At 34.1% G+C, this 15962-nt stretch overlaps 1 protein-coding gene across 3 annotated transcripts in view; it reads right to left on the minus strand.

The window, feature by feature from the left end:
- FBXL17 (F-box and leucine rich repeat protein 17) overlaps positions 1-15962 on the minus strand; it is a 504101-nt gene that overhangs the window by 451833 nt on the left and 36306 nt on the right. For all 3 annotated transcript variants that reach the window (XM_059418335.1, XM_059418334.1, XM_059418336.1), the window contains exon 4: positions 4731-4862. In XM_059418335.1, the coding sequence (XP_059274318.1) occupies positions 4731-4862 (132 nt within the window). The remainder of the gene's footprint in view (positions 1-4730; positions 4863-15962) is intronic.

Below are 15962 nucleotides of genomic sequence, written 5' to 3' on the forward strand. Positions count from 1 at the left end.
TGATCTCTGTCTGTCAAATAAATAAAATCTTTAAAAAAAAAGAGAGAGAGAGAGAAACATTAGGATCAAGGTATGAACTGAATTTAGTTCAACTTAAATAGGACACTTGCCTCAATCACCCCTCAAAATGCCTACAGCCTCTAAGAAGGCCTGAAGATGTGAATTCATACATGCAAACCTCCAAAAATAAATAAATAGAGAAACAAAAAACATCATAAAAAAATGCCATGGCAACCACCAAAGAACTCTATGAGATGTCATATAATTATAAAATTAATAAAGCAAAAATTCATGGAGAGACTGAAAAATAAAAGTTCATAATCAACTTTCAGGACATCAAGTTTTAACCAGGAAACATTTATTACTTCCCTAAAATTTTCTAAAATCTATTCATTCTACATTATGTTTACTAGCATACACACAATACATTACTACTTTCTTGGTTATTCAGGAACCTGTCCTAGTAGTTCACAACTCAATTCTATAGAGTAGAAGGTATAAAAAAAAGAGAGAGACTAAATAAACACAACACATACAGATCTAAACAAAATATAATGACCCTCATAGAAGCTATTTTTGAAATAAATTATAAAATCCTAGTACTTTCAAATGTCAGGTTGTATAATAATTGGCAGATAATCCAATCCATCTGACCCCATCACAATTGAATAAGAAGATAGCCAAAGAACTTCTCTGTCCAAATTTTAGTAAAGGAGCAGAATCTGGAGCAAGAAGAGTAAAGAAGCAAGGAGAATGTACTTAAAAAGGTGTCTAGGTAATCAATAACTGTACATACAAACTAAATATAACTTAAAAATAACTTTGTAGCCAGTACTACAGAGATGTGATATAAAAGCCATCACCAGAAGGAGGAAAATAACTGTATACAATATACAAGTAGCTCAACATAGTTGCATTCTTCAAATCTATTTCTAAAGTCTATACAACAGATTCATAGCAAATACAAAATACATCATAGAGGATCATGGTACTTGTCTCACTCAAAAATGAATAAAACATAAATTCATTCTCTGTTGAGGAAGATTTTACATGTACATGCTCTCAATACTTTACCTTAAAATGTAAAGTCATTTCCTCACTTTCCACCTGAGTAAAACTTCTCCCTCTGACAAACACAGGAATCCTTCCCCTAAAGTTTACCTTACTTAAATCAGTGCCATAGAGAATGTTCAAATAGCTTTCTGTTTTGTGTAAAATAGCAAGTTTATATTGTAACGTTACAGATGCAACTAATATTTCAAATTTTTTAAAGAAATAGTCACACCAAAACCACCTAAAGGACAAAATTTTAAAATAAACTATAATACCTGTAGAAATTATGTACAAGCATTATATCTTTATAGTTAATATCAAGGACACAAAAGCTATGTCCCTGAAATATACAAAGACAATGCTGCCATCTAAAGGCCAAGATAGAATATGAAGACTACATATACTTAAGTACTGCCAATATATAAAAGCAGAGAATTTGATATTTTAAAGTCAGCAAAGTTTACACTTTCAAAGAAACACCATGCTACGATTATATTTAGACTATACAATGAACCTCTAAAACTCTTGAGAAGATACAATATAATAAGAGAATTAGCAAAATAATTTCGTTAATGGTCAGTATCAGTACAAATCAAATTCTGTTGGCATCCTTTTAGACACAGCATTCTCTAAATATCTCTGTTAGTTGTTAACTTAAAAAAATCTATTTAGTGATGTTTAGTGATATTTCCTGCCTATAATTACATATGCAGTATAATTGTATAAATATATAAAAGTATATTAATATTATTTGCCCTTAACCAGACTGCTATTATTTCTACTCACCCCATATAAAATACTTGTTTTTAAAGGACTAATAATAATAGTTCTCAGAATGAAAAAACCTTAACTACTTAAAATTACAGCTTTGTAAGAATTTAAGGATTTCTCATTATTTCATGAATTCTAAAACCACAAAGCAAAGCTCAAATGGGAGGACAGCTATCAATAATTCAATTGCTCAGTGCAAAGAGTTCAAATGATTCTAAGTTTCCCTTTCTAGAACATTAAATTGAAGGAACTTTATTGAACTGAACTTTAAGATTTAAAACTACGTCAAATTTACAATGAAATCAAATGTTTACTGAGTAATACTACATATAAAACTGATTCCCTTAGCATGTTAAGTATATAACATCTTTTTAATGGACCACATTATTAAGGAAAAACAAATGTGGACATAACTAGAAACTTCAAAACATATACAATTAACTCCTTTGGGAAACTGTTGACTAAAAATTTTCATGTGTTAAGGAAAATGTTTCTTTGTTTACTCAACAAGGAAATAAATAATAACCACTCAACAAATATTCCCATTATGTAAAGAATATAAAAATTTTAAGTTGGGTTTACCATCCTTCAATTTGAGTATAAAGTAGAGACCAAAAGACAACAAATACAGACAGAATGTCATAAAAATGTCATAAAACTAGAATGTCATTCTAGTTTTTTAGTGCCTCCTATGGGTTCAAGTTTATATTACACAATTTAAGGACCTTAATGTCATTTAATTCTCAGAGCTATCTATATACCTGCAAAAACACAAGTATTAATAATCCAGTCTGCAGGGGAGGTTCACAGAGCTTAAGTAACTCCCCCAAAATCACAATACAATTGAGTGAATATCAGTTTTAAAAAATTCAGTATCTCAGGGCACCTGGGTAGCTCAGTCAGTTGAGCGTCTGCCTTCAGCTTAGGTCATGATCCCATGGTTCTGGGACTGAGTCTCACACTGGGCTCCCTGCTCAGCAGGAAGCTTGCTTCTCCCTCTCCCCCTGCTATGCTTGCTCTCTCTCTCCCTCTGTCGAATACATAAATAAAATCTTAAAAAAAAAAAAAAAAATTCACTATCTCTGACCCAGAAGACTTCATTCATTCTACAAGTTCATACTATTTTAAAAGAAGTTATTAAATTTGTATTAAATGTAAAGAGAAATATGAAGGATTTTTACCATATAATCTCAGGAGAAAATATAATTCTATTGGCAAATATAATTCTACATAATAAAAGCATTTACTTTTAATTCATAGTGCTTTGATTTTTCTAACTGGAATCTTCTTTTAAAGTAGCATTATTGAGCACCTGGGTGGCTCTGGAGGTTAAGCATCTGCCTCCAGCTGAGGTCAGCATCACAGGGTCCTGGGATAGAGTCCTGCATCTTGCTTCCGGCTCAGAGCAGAGTCAGTTTCTACCTCTTCCCCTTCTCCAGGTTGTGCAATCTCTCTCACTCTCTCTCTCAAAATAAATAAATAAATAAAAACTTTAAAAAATAATAAAGTAGCATTATCTCAGGGCACTTGGGTCATTCAGTCAGTTAAGTATCAGACCCTTGATTTTGGCTCAGGTCATGATCTTAGGGTTGAGAGATCAAACTCCACAGCCAGCTCCGTGCTGAGCATGGAGCCTGCTTAAGATTCTCTATCTCCCTCTGCCTCTGCCCCTCTGCCCTCCCCATCCCCATCCTCTCCCAAATAAATAAATAAATAGTAGCATTATCTCATTTGAAGCGCTGACACTTCTAGAGACCCTTCAAAACTTAATTTATCAGATATATTTATCAAATTTTATAAACTAATTCCAAGGAGCAACAGAAAGAGCTCTTTATTTGAGGAATACAATTAAATAGCAGGTCTCCTTTGTAAATATGCAACAACACCTTGTCTACATTTTTAAGTATACTATTGCTCAACATGGAGAATCTACAAGTGCCTCCCTAATGACAACCTTTTCTGTTAACTTATACTATACCTAACATCAAAATCTAAAAGATTTGGAGTATTACTTAACCATTACAAAGATTGAAGCTCTGATACATGCTACTATATTAAAGAACCTTGAAAACATTATGCTAAGTGAAAGAAGTCAGACACAAAATACCAAATACTATGTAAATTCCATTTGTATGAAATGCCTAGAACAGGCAAATCCATAGAGATAGAAAGTAGATTACCAGGTGCCTGGAGCTAAAGGAAGGGGGGGATGGAGAGTTACAACTAACAAGCACAAAGTTTCTTTGGGGATAACAAATCTGTTCCAGAATTAGTGATGACGACTGCACAACTTTGTGAATATACTAAAAACCACTCAGTTGTAACACTTTAAAAGGGTGAATTTGACAGTATGTGAATTATATCTCAATAAAAGAAAATTAAATGGTTTTTAAAATGTATCAAACATTAAGTGTGATGAGTTATATATGTTATATATGTATGTGCTTAGAACATGAAAATCTATATAACTACAAACATTATCTGCCTCAGTTTAATAAATCCCATTTTTCAGCATACTAAATGAAAGGTTCTACTTCACATGTGTACATCTTTCTTAACAGTAAAAAATTCTAACTACCTAAAAGTATTACAATCCTTAGGGAATCAGAAGGAACAACAACCACATACTTATATTCAGCAACTACAAACACTTTTTTCCAATTCACCTGAGTTAGTTCACTGTCAGAACATAGACAAAAAGGAATGTTTAACTTTCAAGTATCACATAAAAGCACCTATAGAGTTATAGGATCAATTCATAAAATCGTTTTGAGAGGATTCTTGCTTTAAGTAGTATTTGCCTCTAAAACACCAAAATAAGCAGATAAAAATTTGTAAGCGAAGTTATAAGGAAATGAAAGGTCAGAAACAAAATAAAAAACACAAAGATGATAACAAGTACTTACTAATTTGTTTTCCTGCATATATATTCTTTGTAATTTCAGACAGCCCTTAGCTATGACGATCATGCCTTCATCTGAGATCTTGTAACACTGGCCAAAATGAATATCTTTGAGTTCTCTGCACTTTGAGCCCAGCTGTAAAAAAAAAAAAAAAAAAAAAAGAGAGAGAGAGAGATTTGATTGAATGCTGATAAAATAACAAAGATAACATATTCCTAGTGGGATACCCATATAATTTTTAAAAATAGCAATACCAAAGTTAAATATTAACTACTTTTAAAATAAAACAGAATGTAGGCAATCTATAACTTAAAGCAGTATGGTAAGTTTTAGCATCTTCTAAGTACGTCCTTGCATCAACTACCTTATATTATATGCCAACCCAAGGTGCCTAGATTCCTTAACATTGACCTCAGATTCACATTTTTATTTCTCCTGATCATTTATATTATTATATTTGCAGGGCTCAGTTCCAAGGAATAAAACAAAGATCTAAGAAGTGAGGCAAAGGTCTAACGAATGAAAGAATATTTAATTCATTAGATTCTTCCAGTTCTGATTACCCCAATCAATCATTTCTCTCCAAGAGCTCACTTATTCTGTGAAAGAGAAAAAAAGTCTGAATATGCTATAGATTATATTTTAGAGTACTTACTGACACACAGAATTACATAAACTGAAAACACAAGAACTAAAGATTTCCTGACTGAAATCACAACTGTACCTTAAAGGGTTACCAAACAGGTAAAATGTTCCCATTAAAACCATTAAGTATCACAAGGAACAAATTACATTCATTTCTTTTCAAAAGCTACAGCTTAGAAGATCAAAGCAAACTATAAATGAATGCTGTTTCATGAGTATTACATATGAATAGAGTCACTTTAGAGCTAAAATCAGAAATTTATTCAGTAAGACATTTATATCAAAAATTATCTAAAAAATTACATTAAATAAAACTCAGTGTCAGCAAGGATTAGAAAAAAGTATGCAAAATACCACTGGTAAGAGTGCAAACAATCCTAAAAATCTTCCTGGATGGCTACTCAACATAAATAAGAAAATATGATTTAGTTTTACCAAAAAATTAACTACAGAGGGATAGATAACTGGATAGATTATGTGATAAAGTAAGCATACTAAAATGTTAATCATAGGGTAGAGGGATGGTGATGGGGTTTGAGGAGTGCACTTGTCATGATGAGCACAGAATGACATATGGAACTGTGGAATTACTACATTATATGTCTGAAACTAACATAATGCTGTATGTTAACTAACTGCAATTAAAATAAAAATTTAAAAGAAATACAAAAAAGACATTAAATATAAAATCTAGGTAGTGGGTATATAGGTGTTCATTATAAAATTCTTTCAAAATTTCCATATATATAAGTTTTTTATATTAAACTTGGAATTAAATAGAAGTACCTGACTAAGATTTAACTATAAGAAATTAGCAAAAGGGATATTTTAATCGTAACATATAGAAAACCACCTAAAGATAACAAATTACAGGGTTTTCAGAAAACTGAATATTATATAGCCATTAAAAATAAAGTACACACTTGAGAAAAATGAAAACTTTACACAAGTTTTTATAATATAATCCAATTTTTACAAATTATGCATATTTAAATATACATGTACATATCCTTATAGAAAAGAGACTGAAATTACACCAAGGTGTTAACAGTGGGTTTTTTCCTGATTCGTGCAGTAATGCATTTTTTTCTTTTCTGCCTATCAATCTTCCCACATCTTTTTAAAAATAAATGTTACTTTAATAGCTAAAGAAAACTTTCAAGTTCTGTTTCAAGTAAAACAATGATATGTGAACTCAGTTAATTTTTCCAGGGGTGCTGATATAGTTATACTATGTTATCTTCATCTAGGCCACACTATAACCAATCATATATTCCACTAGAAATGTAAACTCCACAAAGAAAGAAGTTTTGCCTGATAATTAACTGTCCCTGGAGCCCAATGTCTTCTGTTTAACTTAGCTGATACTCAGTAAATAGTTGTTGAAGCAATGAACAGGCTGATCCTGGTTACATGATGTAAAGAGGCCTCTTTGAAAAAGGTATGAATATGGGAAACGGCTGAACTCTAGCTTTTGCTTCACTTATTAATGTAAATGGAAAATCACAGTAGGTTGGCAATACACATGACTTTGTAAACAACAGAAATCGAAGATAATTTTATGTAATATTACTACCATTGCAGAGAGCACAAAATACCATTTTTGTTCACTGGTATTCATTATATTCATTAGATCGACTACCAGATCTAATAATGCATAAAAGCACACATATACTTCAAGAACAAATGTACAATGGCACATCACTCACACCTAAAAAAGCTGACTCCAAAGCCAACAGTGGGTAAAGTGTAAAAGCAACTTGATAATCACTATACTACAAAACTTGAGGCTCACACACATCTGGCATTGAGAGTGCAGCTGGCATTAAAAACACCAGGATTCTTTAAAGTCTATTTAGAGAGTAGCTAACCACTCAGATCCCCTCCCCATCACTGCCAAGTCCACTTTCCCACAATAGCAAAAAGATCAGAGTTCACTGGGGCGAGTAAAATATAGGGTTCTTGGACTGGGGTACACCATGCATAGCTGACAGCAAAAGCATACTGCTGAAAATGTGGGGGTGACGTGAAAGTTTATAAGGCAGAAATGAAGAAATTCAAATGAATAATTCTATAAAATATTCCGGGATGAAAGGGTATAAGCTGAAAAAGCTCACTTACATGTCCAGCACAAATGACAAAAACAGATCCATGGCAAGGCAAATCAACACAAAATGTCAGAATTAAAGAGTACAAAAAAAGATTCTATAGACTTCCAGAGACAAACAGATTTCATACAAAGGATTAGGATAAAAAAGGTATCAAACGTCTTAATGACAATACTGAAAGACGGCAAGAGAGCAATGCCATCAAATGCTGAAGGAGAAGTACTTCAAACCTAGAATCCTATACTCAGAATTCAAACTACGAATTAAGTGGGAGGATAGAACAGAGACATTTTCAGACTGCAAATTCTCAAAAGATTTACCTCCCATATATTCTTTATCAAGAAGCTACTAGAATCTGTCCTCTACAAAACATAAGAACACACCAAGAGAAAGAACCTATGACATCTAATAGGATATCTAAAACAACTACAAGATCAGGAAACCTCAAGGATAATGGTAAAGGTTAAGATACTCAGATGACCATTACTGCAAGAGCACTTGTATGTGAAAAATCCAAAATGGAGCCTTCAGACTATCCCCAGAAAATCTGCTATGAGAAGATATACTTGACTCTGTACATCTCAATATACTAATGCAATTGTGGAAAAACCTTCAGCTCCATTTGTGTTAAGACCTTTAAAAAAAAAGTAAACTAAAGGGGACAAAAAGACATTTATTAATTTCAATAATAACAAAATTTTATAGAGAAAAAAATGTATGTACATAATTGTAAAATGTAAATACCAAATACTTATGTAATCAAAATTATAAAAGAATTATGTTGGGAGGATGAGAAAATAGGAGACAAGGAAGGGTAAGTAAGCTAAATTCCCATCTTCCATAGTAAGGAATCAGCCTAGATAGTCTGAAATGGATAAATCAAGAAAATATAGATGGGCTTGGAAGGGAATTGCTTCTTTTTTCTGAAGAAAGTTCGATTCGCCTAATTCCTTGTCTCTCTGCTGATTAGTTTATGTTTAATGAACTGGACATGTTCAGTTCATTCCCACCCTTCTTCCTCCTGGAAACAAACTGACCACAGCAAATAAGCATCCCTTCTACATTTGTAGGCCCCTCTGCTGGCCTGGCCGGGCTGATTATGAGTGGGTCTGCTGGCCGAACTCCAGAATTAACAAGCCCATTTAACTCTAAACAATACTCTCCAATCTAGCCTTTCTGAGTAACAAAGTTGATTTGATATTTTTCCTCTGTCCCTATTCCCTTCTCTTGTTAATTTGTTCAGATCCTTGGAAGTAAAGAGGCCTCAACACCTTAATGCACCAACCAAGATCACTGAAAAATACAACAGAATCTATATAGCAGGAGTGAATGAGGGGCGCCTGGGTGGTTCACTCAGTTAGGCGTCTGCCTTCAGCTCAGGTCATGATCTCGGGGTTCTGGATCAAGCCCCCCATTGGGCTCCCTGCTCAGGAATCTGCTTCTCCCTCTGCCCCTCCTCCTGCTCGCGCTCCCATCCCTTCTCTCTTAAATGGGAGGGAGGTATCTGGTAGGATCTTAGACATTCGTTTGTGTAGCTAGGTTGGCAGAGTCGCATGTTAACACATGTAAGTCACACTGCTATAGCAGTTTTAAGCTGATTACCTGGTATTTTGACTTTTTAACAAGTGTCTTTGATGGACTTATATGCAAATAAGTGACTTTCCATATAAGTAGGGGCTACATGGGTAGCCATACACAAATAAGAACAATGTAGATGGCTTCAACAGACATCAGCATTAGGAAAGTCCCAGAAACTTACCAGGAAAGAGTACCTCAGGGGATAATTACTGTCATTTATTCTCACTACAGAAACTGATGTTCTAGTCTAGCCATCACCAGTGGGCATGAGAGGCAAGACTACATTTCCATGACTGCCTATCTGTACTAATCACATTACCCCAACTATAAATGTCCTAAGGTTCCAGACTATCCAGTCACTGGAGAATCAATCATTTTACCTGGTATATTTTCCAGTTTTGCTAATGTTCAGATCTCTCAATGCTGCAAATGTCTTGTCCATTGTCCATAGGAAAACATTCACGGGGCATTAACCAAGGCTTATATGAATATCCCTGTCAACACGCCCTAAATTTAGTTCAATTACTCCTCTACCTAAAAACCATAGAAGTAGTACAGAACTCTTCTAAATGTGGAATTCTCTATTCAGAAAGGCAGTACTAGAGACATTGATGCTCTGGCCCTACCAAGATGGAGAGCCCCGGCTATCAGATGGGATACAAAAAGGTGGTACTAGAGTAAGAACCAAGCCCCATTATAAGGCCTTTCTAAATTACTCAAATTATAGACACTGTACTTTCCACAAATACACCATATTAAGCATAAAACTGAGTGTAAACAAGATTAGGATTAGATTATCATACAGCAATAGTAATTTTTTTTTAAATCAACCTGTAGGTTCCAGTCCAGCATAGGAGGAAGCTTATAAGTTACCACTCCATACTAACAAGTAAAAAGCTGAACAATTGAAAAATCAACAACTCTTCTTAGAGAAGTGAGGTTTCAAGGAAAACCTCTGTCCCCAAAATTGAATAGACAAAAAGATGGACACAGAAAAACAACTTGGCAGAACAGAAACCCACTAGAAGAAACCTCTACAGGAACCAGTGCCAGGGTAGAAATCCCTAAATTATAATCCATCTCCTTCTGTTATCAAGTAAATAGTTTAGTCTCATTAATTCTTATCCCAGCAAAAATTAGTACCTAAAGGCTTTACAAACACCTCAAAATTATCCCCATATTACTTTCTACCTTACCAAAGAACACTCTGACATGTTAACTACTCATCATTAGATAAAAATCCCTATCTGGCTGATGTTGATTAGATGAATATCATCACTTACCTTGGTTGGGTACTGAGAAATTGCTGCCTGAGGGCCCTGCCTGGTAATGGAGATTATCAACCTTGTGGAATTTTAGCTCCAGCCACACCTCTTCACTCTTACCCAGCCTGCCCTTCATTGCTGTTTGTATCTGAGGCATTCATGCCAAGTACAATCCTAAAGATCACTCTTCACCCAAGTAAATGGTCTTATGGACCTAAGACATAGAAACCAGTTTAAGAGGTTCTGAATTTTTATCAACATCGGTTCAGTATCTGGGTACCTGTAACAGGGACAAGTCAGATAAATAGTGATAGAAGACCCCTCTATAACTCATGAAGAACAATAATGTGTCAAAGGCACCCACCAGTCAACCTTGAAGGGAAATGTTCAATGAAAAGGGTGCCAGTGGTCACTCCATCACTTAAAAGAATCTACTCCATCCACCCATTAAGCCATAGTTCATTTTCACATGTGACAGCAATCAGAACTACAAATGGACTGAAGTAAATAAATAGAAAATGGATTGTTCTTGATTCATTCTCTTCTTCTTTATGGTAATCATTCAAGGTTATTCAAAAATTTGCTCAAACATACCCAAAGGTATTTTTCAAATTTTTCTGTAAAATGTTGGGAGGTAATTTTCCTACCCATCTCAAATTTTAAGTAAAATACTTACTGAACACTACACTTGTGAATTCATAATAGAGAATCTGTTTTAAGAACCAGCTGTGGGGAGCCTGGGTGGCTCAGTCAGTTAAGCAGCTGCCTCTTTGTTTCAGCTCAGATCATGATCTTAGGGTCATGAGATCAAGCCCCACACAGAGCTCCTTGCTCAGTGGGGAGTCTGCTTGAGATTCTCTCACCTCCTCTCCGTCCACCCCTCCCGCCACTTGTTCATTCTCTCTCACTTTCTAAAATAAACAAATAAATATTTTTTTAAAAAGGAAGACATCTATTATCACCAGGTAATTTTTATAATAAAACAAAATCTTAGGAAGAGTATACTTCAATGGACAATGAATCTAGACAAATGAAACCACAACAATGTTATGGGATAAAAACAAGATTAGGTTTTCCAATGCCACATGAAAGTTGCTCAAAACCATTATTAAGAAAATATTTTTTAAAATATGCTGCCTTCACTAGATAAGGAAAGTTATTCCTTCTACTTTCCATTCCGAATCTGTCACCACTGTAATTATTATACAAATGCAAATGAGAACAATGAATAAAATTCAATCCATATCTTCTAGCAACTTCACCCATCTATGTTAACTGTTCATATTTATAAAAACCATAAAAATGACAATTTTATAATTTGATTCATTAGTTTCATCATTTGTAGTACAGTGGCACAGACAATGAGATAGGGAAGAAAGCAATGCAAATCTTTCAAAATGCCACTCATCTGACCCACTATAAGAACTCAAATTTGAATCTTTTCCCTACATTTATATCAACTTTGCCTTATTTAAAAAAAAATTCCAGGGGGCACCTGGGTGGTTCAGTGGGTTAAGCCTCTGCCTTCAGCTCAGGTCATGATCTCAGGGTCCTGGGATGGAGTCTCATATCAGGCTTTCTGCTCAGTGGGGAACCTGCTTCTCTGCCTACTTGTGTTCTCTCACTCTCTGTCAAGTAAATACAATGAAAATATGCCACATAAGCTCCCCAAATATGTGCCAATACTAATTTTTAAAAATTTTATCGGCATGGTGTTTAATTAAAATTCAGAGTAAATGAAAATTCATATATGGAATAATGCATTTTAACATATATGGAATAATCATTTGATTATAATCTATTACACACTGAAACGATATTTTACTTTTTAGAAAACCAGCAAGAATGCTATTTAGCACCAATTCTCCCAAAACCTCTGTCACTACTGTTTCAACTAAGAAAATATTGAGAACAAAATTTTCCCAACTTAACTTTAAAAGCACAGAAAGCTATTAAGTGTCCATCAACAGATGAATAGAAAAAATGAAGTTTATACATACAATGGAATATTATTCAGCCACGGAAAGGAATGAAACTGTTATATGCTACAACATACATGAACCTTGAAAACATGCCAAGTGAAATAAGCCAGACACAAAATAATTAATACTGTACGATTCCACTTATATGGAATAGCTAGAATAGGCATAATATTCATAAAACAGAACTCAAAGGAGAGCTTACTAGAAGATGAGAGAGAAAGGCAATGAAAATACAAAGTAATTGTTTAATTGGTATAGAATTACTCTTGGGAATGATGAAAAAGTTCTAGAAATAGATACTGGTGATAGTTACACAACACTGTATAGGTACTTAATGCCACTGAATCATATGCTTAAAAGTGGTTAAAATGGTAAATTCTATGTATATTTTACCACAATAAAAGATATCAACATACTGAAATAGAAAGTGCCAATAAAAGTGAGGGAAAAAACAGTGCCAAGAAGCAGGGATGTTTGTTCCCAAATCTGTTTTTTCTGATTGTAATTTTTATAACATAATTATATTAATAAATGAATGAACTGACTTAATAAGAAAAAAGATACTTGTTCCTATAAAAACTAGGTTGAATGTTTTGCATTCAATGAAGGTAAGACATAAAAAGCTGCTGCTGAATTAATTTTAGGTAAGACAACCATAAGGGCCCCAACTTAGGATGGTTTGACCTATGATTTCTTTAGTTTAAGATGGTACAAAAGCAATACACATTCAACAGAAACCATACTTCAAATTTTGAACTTGGTCTTTTTCCAGCCTGGCAATATGAAGATACACTCTCTCGATGCTGGGCAGCAGCAGGGAACCACAGTTCCCAGTCAACCATGTAATCACAAAGGTAAACAACCAGTACACTTAAAATCATTCTAACCCAGACAGCCATTCCATTTTTCACTCTCATGTAATAGTCAATAAATTACATGAGCTAGTCAATACTTTATTATAAGACCAACTTTGTGTTAACACAATTTTGCCCAGCTGTAAGCTAATCAAGTTTAAAGCCAGCTAGGCTATGATGTTAGGTAGGTGGGTGTATAGAATACATTTTGGAGGTGAGTGGGTATCTTGGTTAGGTATCCTACTCTTATTTAGGCTTGGGTCTGACCTCAGGGTCAAGAGATCCAGCGCTGGACACTCCATACTGGGCATGGAACCTGATTAAGATTCTCTCTCCCAGGGCACCTGGGTGGCTCATCAGTTAGGGGTCTGCCTTCGGCTCAGGTAATGATCTCAGAGTCCTGGGATGGAGCGGCTGGCTGGCTATCTGCTCAGCAGAGACTCTGCTTCTCTCTCTCCCTGTGCCCCTCTTCACCCCGACCTTGTATTCCCTCTCACTTGCTTTGTGCTCTCTCTCTCTCAAATAAATATATTTTTTAAAAAAAATAAAAATACTCCCTCTCTTCTCCCTTTGCCCCTCCCCCTCCTCTAAAAAAATGTAAATGCATTTTTGACTTAGGGGATTTTCAATTTATGATAAGTTCACTGAATGTAATCCCATGGTAAACTGAAGAAGATCTGTACTGGAAAAATCATATTCTGAACAAAGCTGCACTCCTATTTCATTAGTAGTTCTAAGTTCCTGTACCATTTCAATGAAAAAACAACTAAAAATCATGGAGGTCACATCATTGTTATAGTTTAAGCATGAAAAGTCCAAGCTCTACCTAGTCATCTCTAACTTTAGAAAAAGGCTTTAACCCTATATCAAAATTCAAAAGACTCACTAATGAATTACATTATATAATTTAATTAAAATGTTTATAATACACATTGATTTTTGTGACTCTATTATTTAACTGATTCTTAGTTAACTGACCAACTTCTAATGTTGGGCCCATCAAGCTTATACAATGCATACTTATACTCACAAGAGTTATTGAGAAGATTAAAAAACGAAAATGCACATAGAAATGCTAATTAACATACTGAAAGGCATATAAAAGTGCTTAATATATGTTATGTATCATTATTAATTATTATTAATGGGTAAAAAAAGAAGCTATTAGAAAACTATTCGTTAGGATTCATGTAAAGGGAATGTTTCAGAAATGCCATAAAGATGAATTTCCAGGACAAAAAAAGCCTCTTGGCATTATAATAAAGGCTCTACATTTCTAGTTATAGATGAAAAATACTCTCTAGTCATTGGACTCTCTAGAATTGGACATCCAGCATAAAATCCTAGACACGACACCACATGATATGATTCAGAGATCAAGCAGAATTGAAAAAGAATATTGGCTCCATACTTTCCCAGCTATATGAACTTGGGCAAATTCCTTAACTTACATGAGATGACATTTTTCACCTTGAAATACAACCTTAGTGCTGTTGTAAAGATTCAATTGTGTAGCATATACAAAAAGCAACCAACATATATTTGTGATGCTCATTTAGAAAGAGAATACTTAAAATATCCTTTAAACATAACAGTTTGATTAAAAAAAGGTTTTTCAAGATCTCTAGTTTTTCAGTCTAATAAACATCCATTATCAGTATAGGGATAAGACATGTGCCATGTCATCTGAAAACTGGAGGGAAGAACTAAGTAGGTTTAGTATGAACTCTAGACGCCCCTGGATAGGAGTGTCAGTCCTAACACTTACTACTTCCCCTCAGATAAATTACTTACAATCTCTCCGTAACTGCTTCCTCATCTATACACAAGGATTAATACCTATCTCATAGAGTAGATGTGAATTAAAAAAAGGAATTAAACATATAAAAAATATAGTAAGAACATATGAACAGTGCCTAACACATGGTAGATGCTCAATACCTACTCATTCTCTAATTGACTGAACATCACTCGGATATATAAAGACAGAACAGATGAGACTCACATTTTCCTTTATCTTATACAAATCTGGAAACTAAAAACAGATATTCCTTTTTCTCCTTTGTGGTAGAATATATAGAACATAAAAATGGCTATTTTACTCATATTTAGGTATTTAATTCAATGACATTAAATACAGTGTTATGCAACCATCACCCATATTTATTTCCAAATCACCCAAACTCTTTACCCATTAAGCAACAACTCCCCACTTCCTAATTCCCCCAGCCCCTGAAAACCTCTATGTTACATCTCTATTAATTTGTCTATTTTAGATTATTTTATATAAGTAGAATCATACTATGTTTGTTCTTTGTGTCTAGCCTATTTAACTTTGCATGTTTTCAAGGTTCATTCATGTGGTAACCTATATCAGCATTTCATTCATTATTCGGCTGAAGAATATTCCACTAAACATATATATTTTTTGTTTACTCATTCATCTCTTAATGGACATTTGGGTTGTTTTCACACCTTGACTTTTTTGAATAATGTTGCTATGAAAATTAATATAAATAAGTACCTATTTCAGTCACTGTTTTCAATTATTTGGGGTATATATTTAGGGTAGAAGTGTTGAGTCATATGGTAATTCTGTGTTGAATCTTTTGAGGAACCACCAAAATGTTTTCCACACCAGGTGTGCCATTTTACATTCCCACCAGCAATGTACAAAATTCTAATTCCTCCAAATCCAAAGCAACAATTTGTTATTTTCTCTTTCTTTGGGTTCATTTGGACATATTTATATCAGAGCAGGTATAAAGTGGCATCTCACTGTGGTTTTTATTTGCAATTCTCT

Source organism: Mustela nigripes, chromosome 12 (genome assembly GCF_022355385.1).
Source record: "Mustela nigripes isolate SB6536 chromosome 12, MUSNIG.SB6536, whole genome shotgun sequence".
NCBI lineage: Eukaryota > Metazoa > Chordata > Mammalia > Carnivora > Mustelidae > Mustela > Mustela nigripes.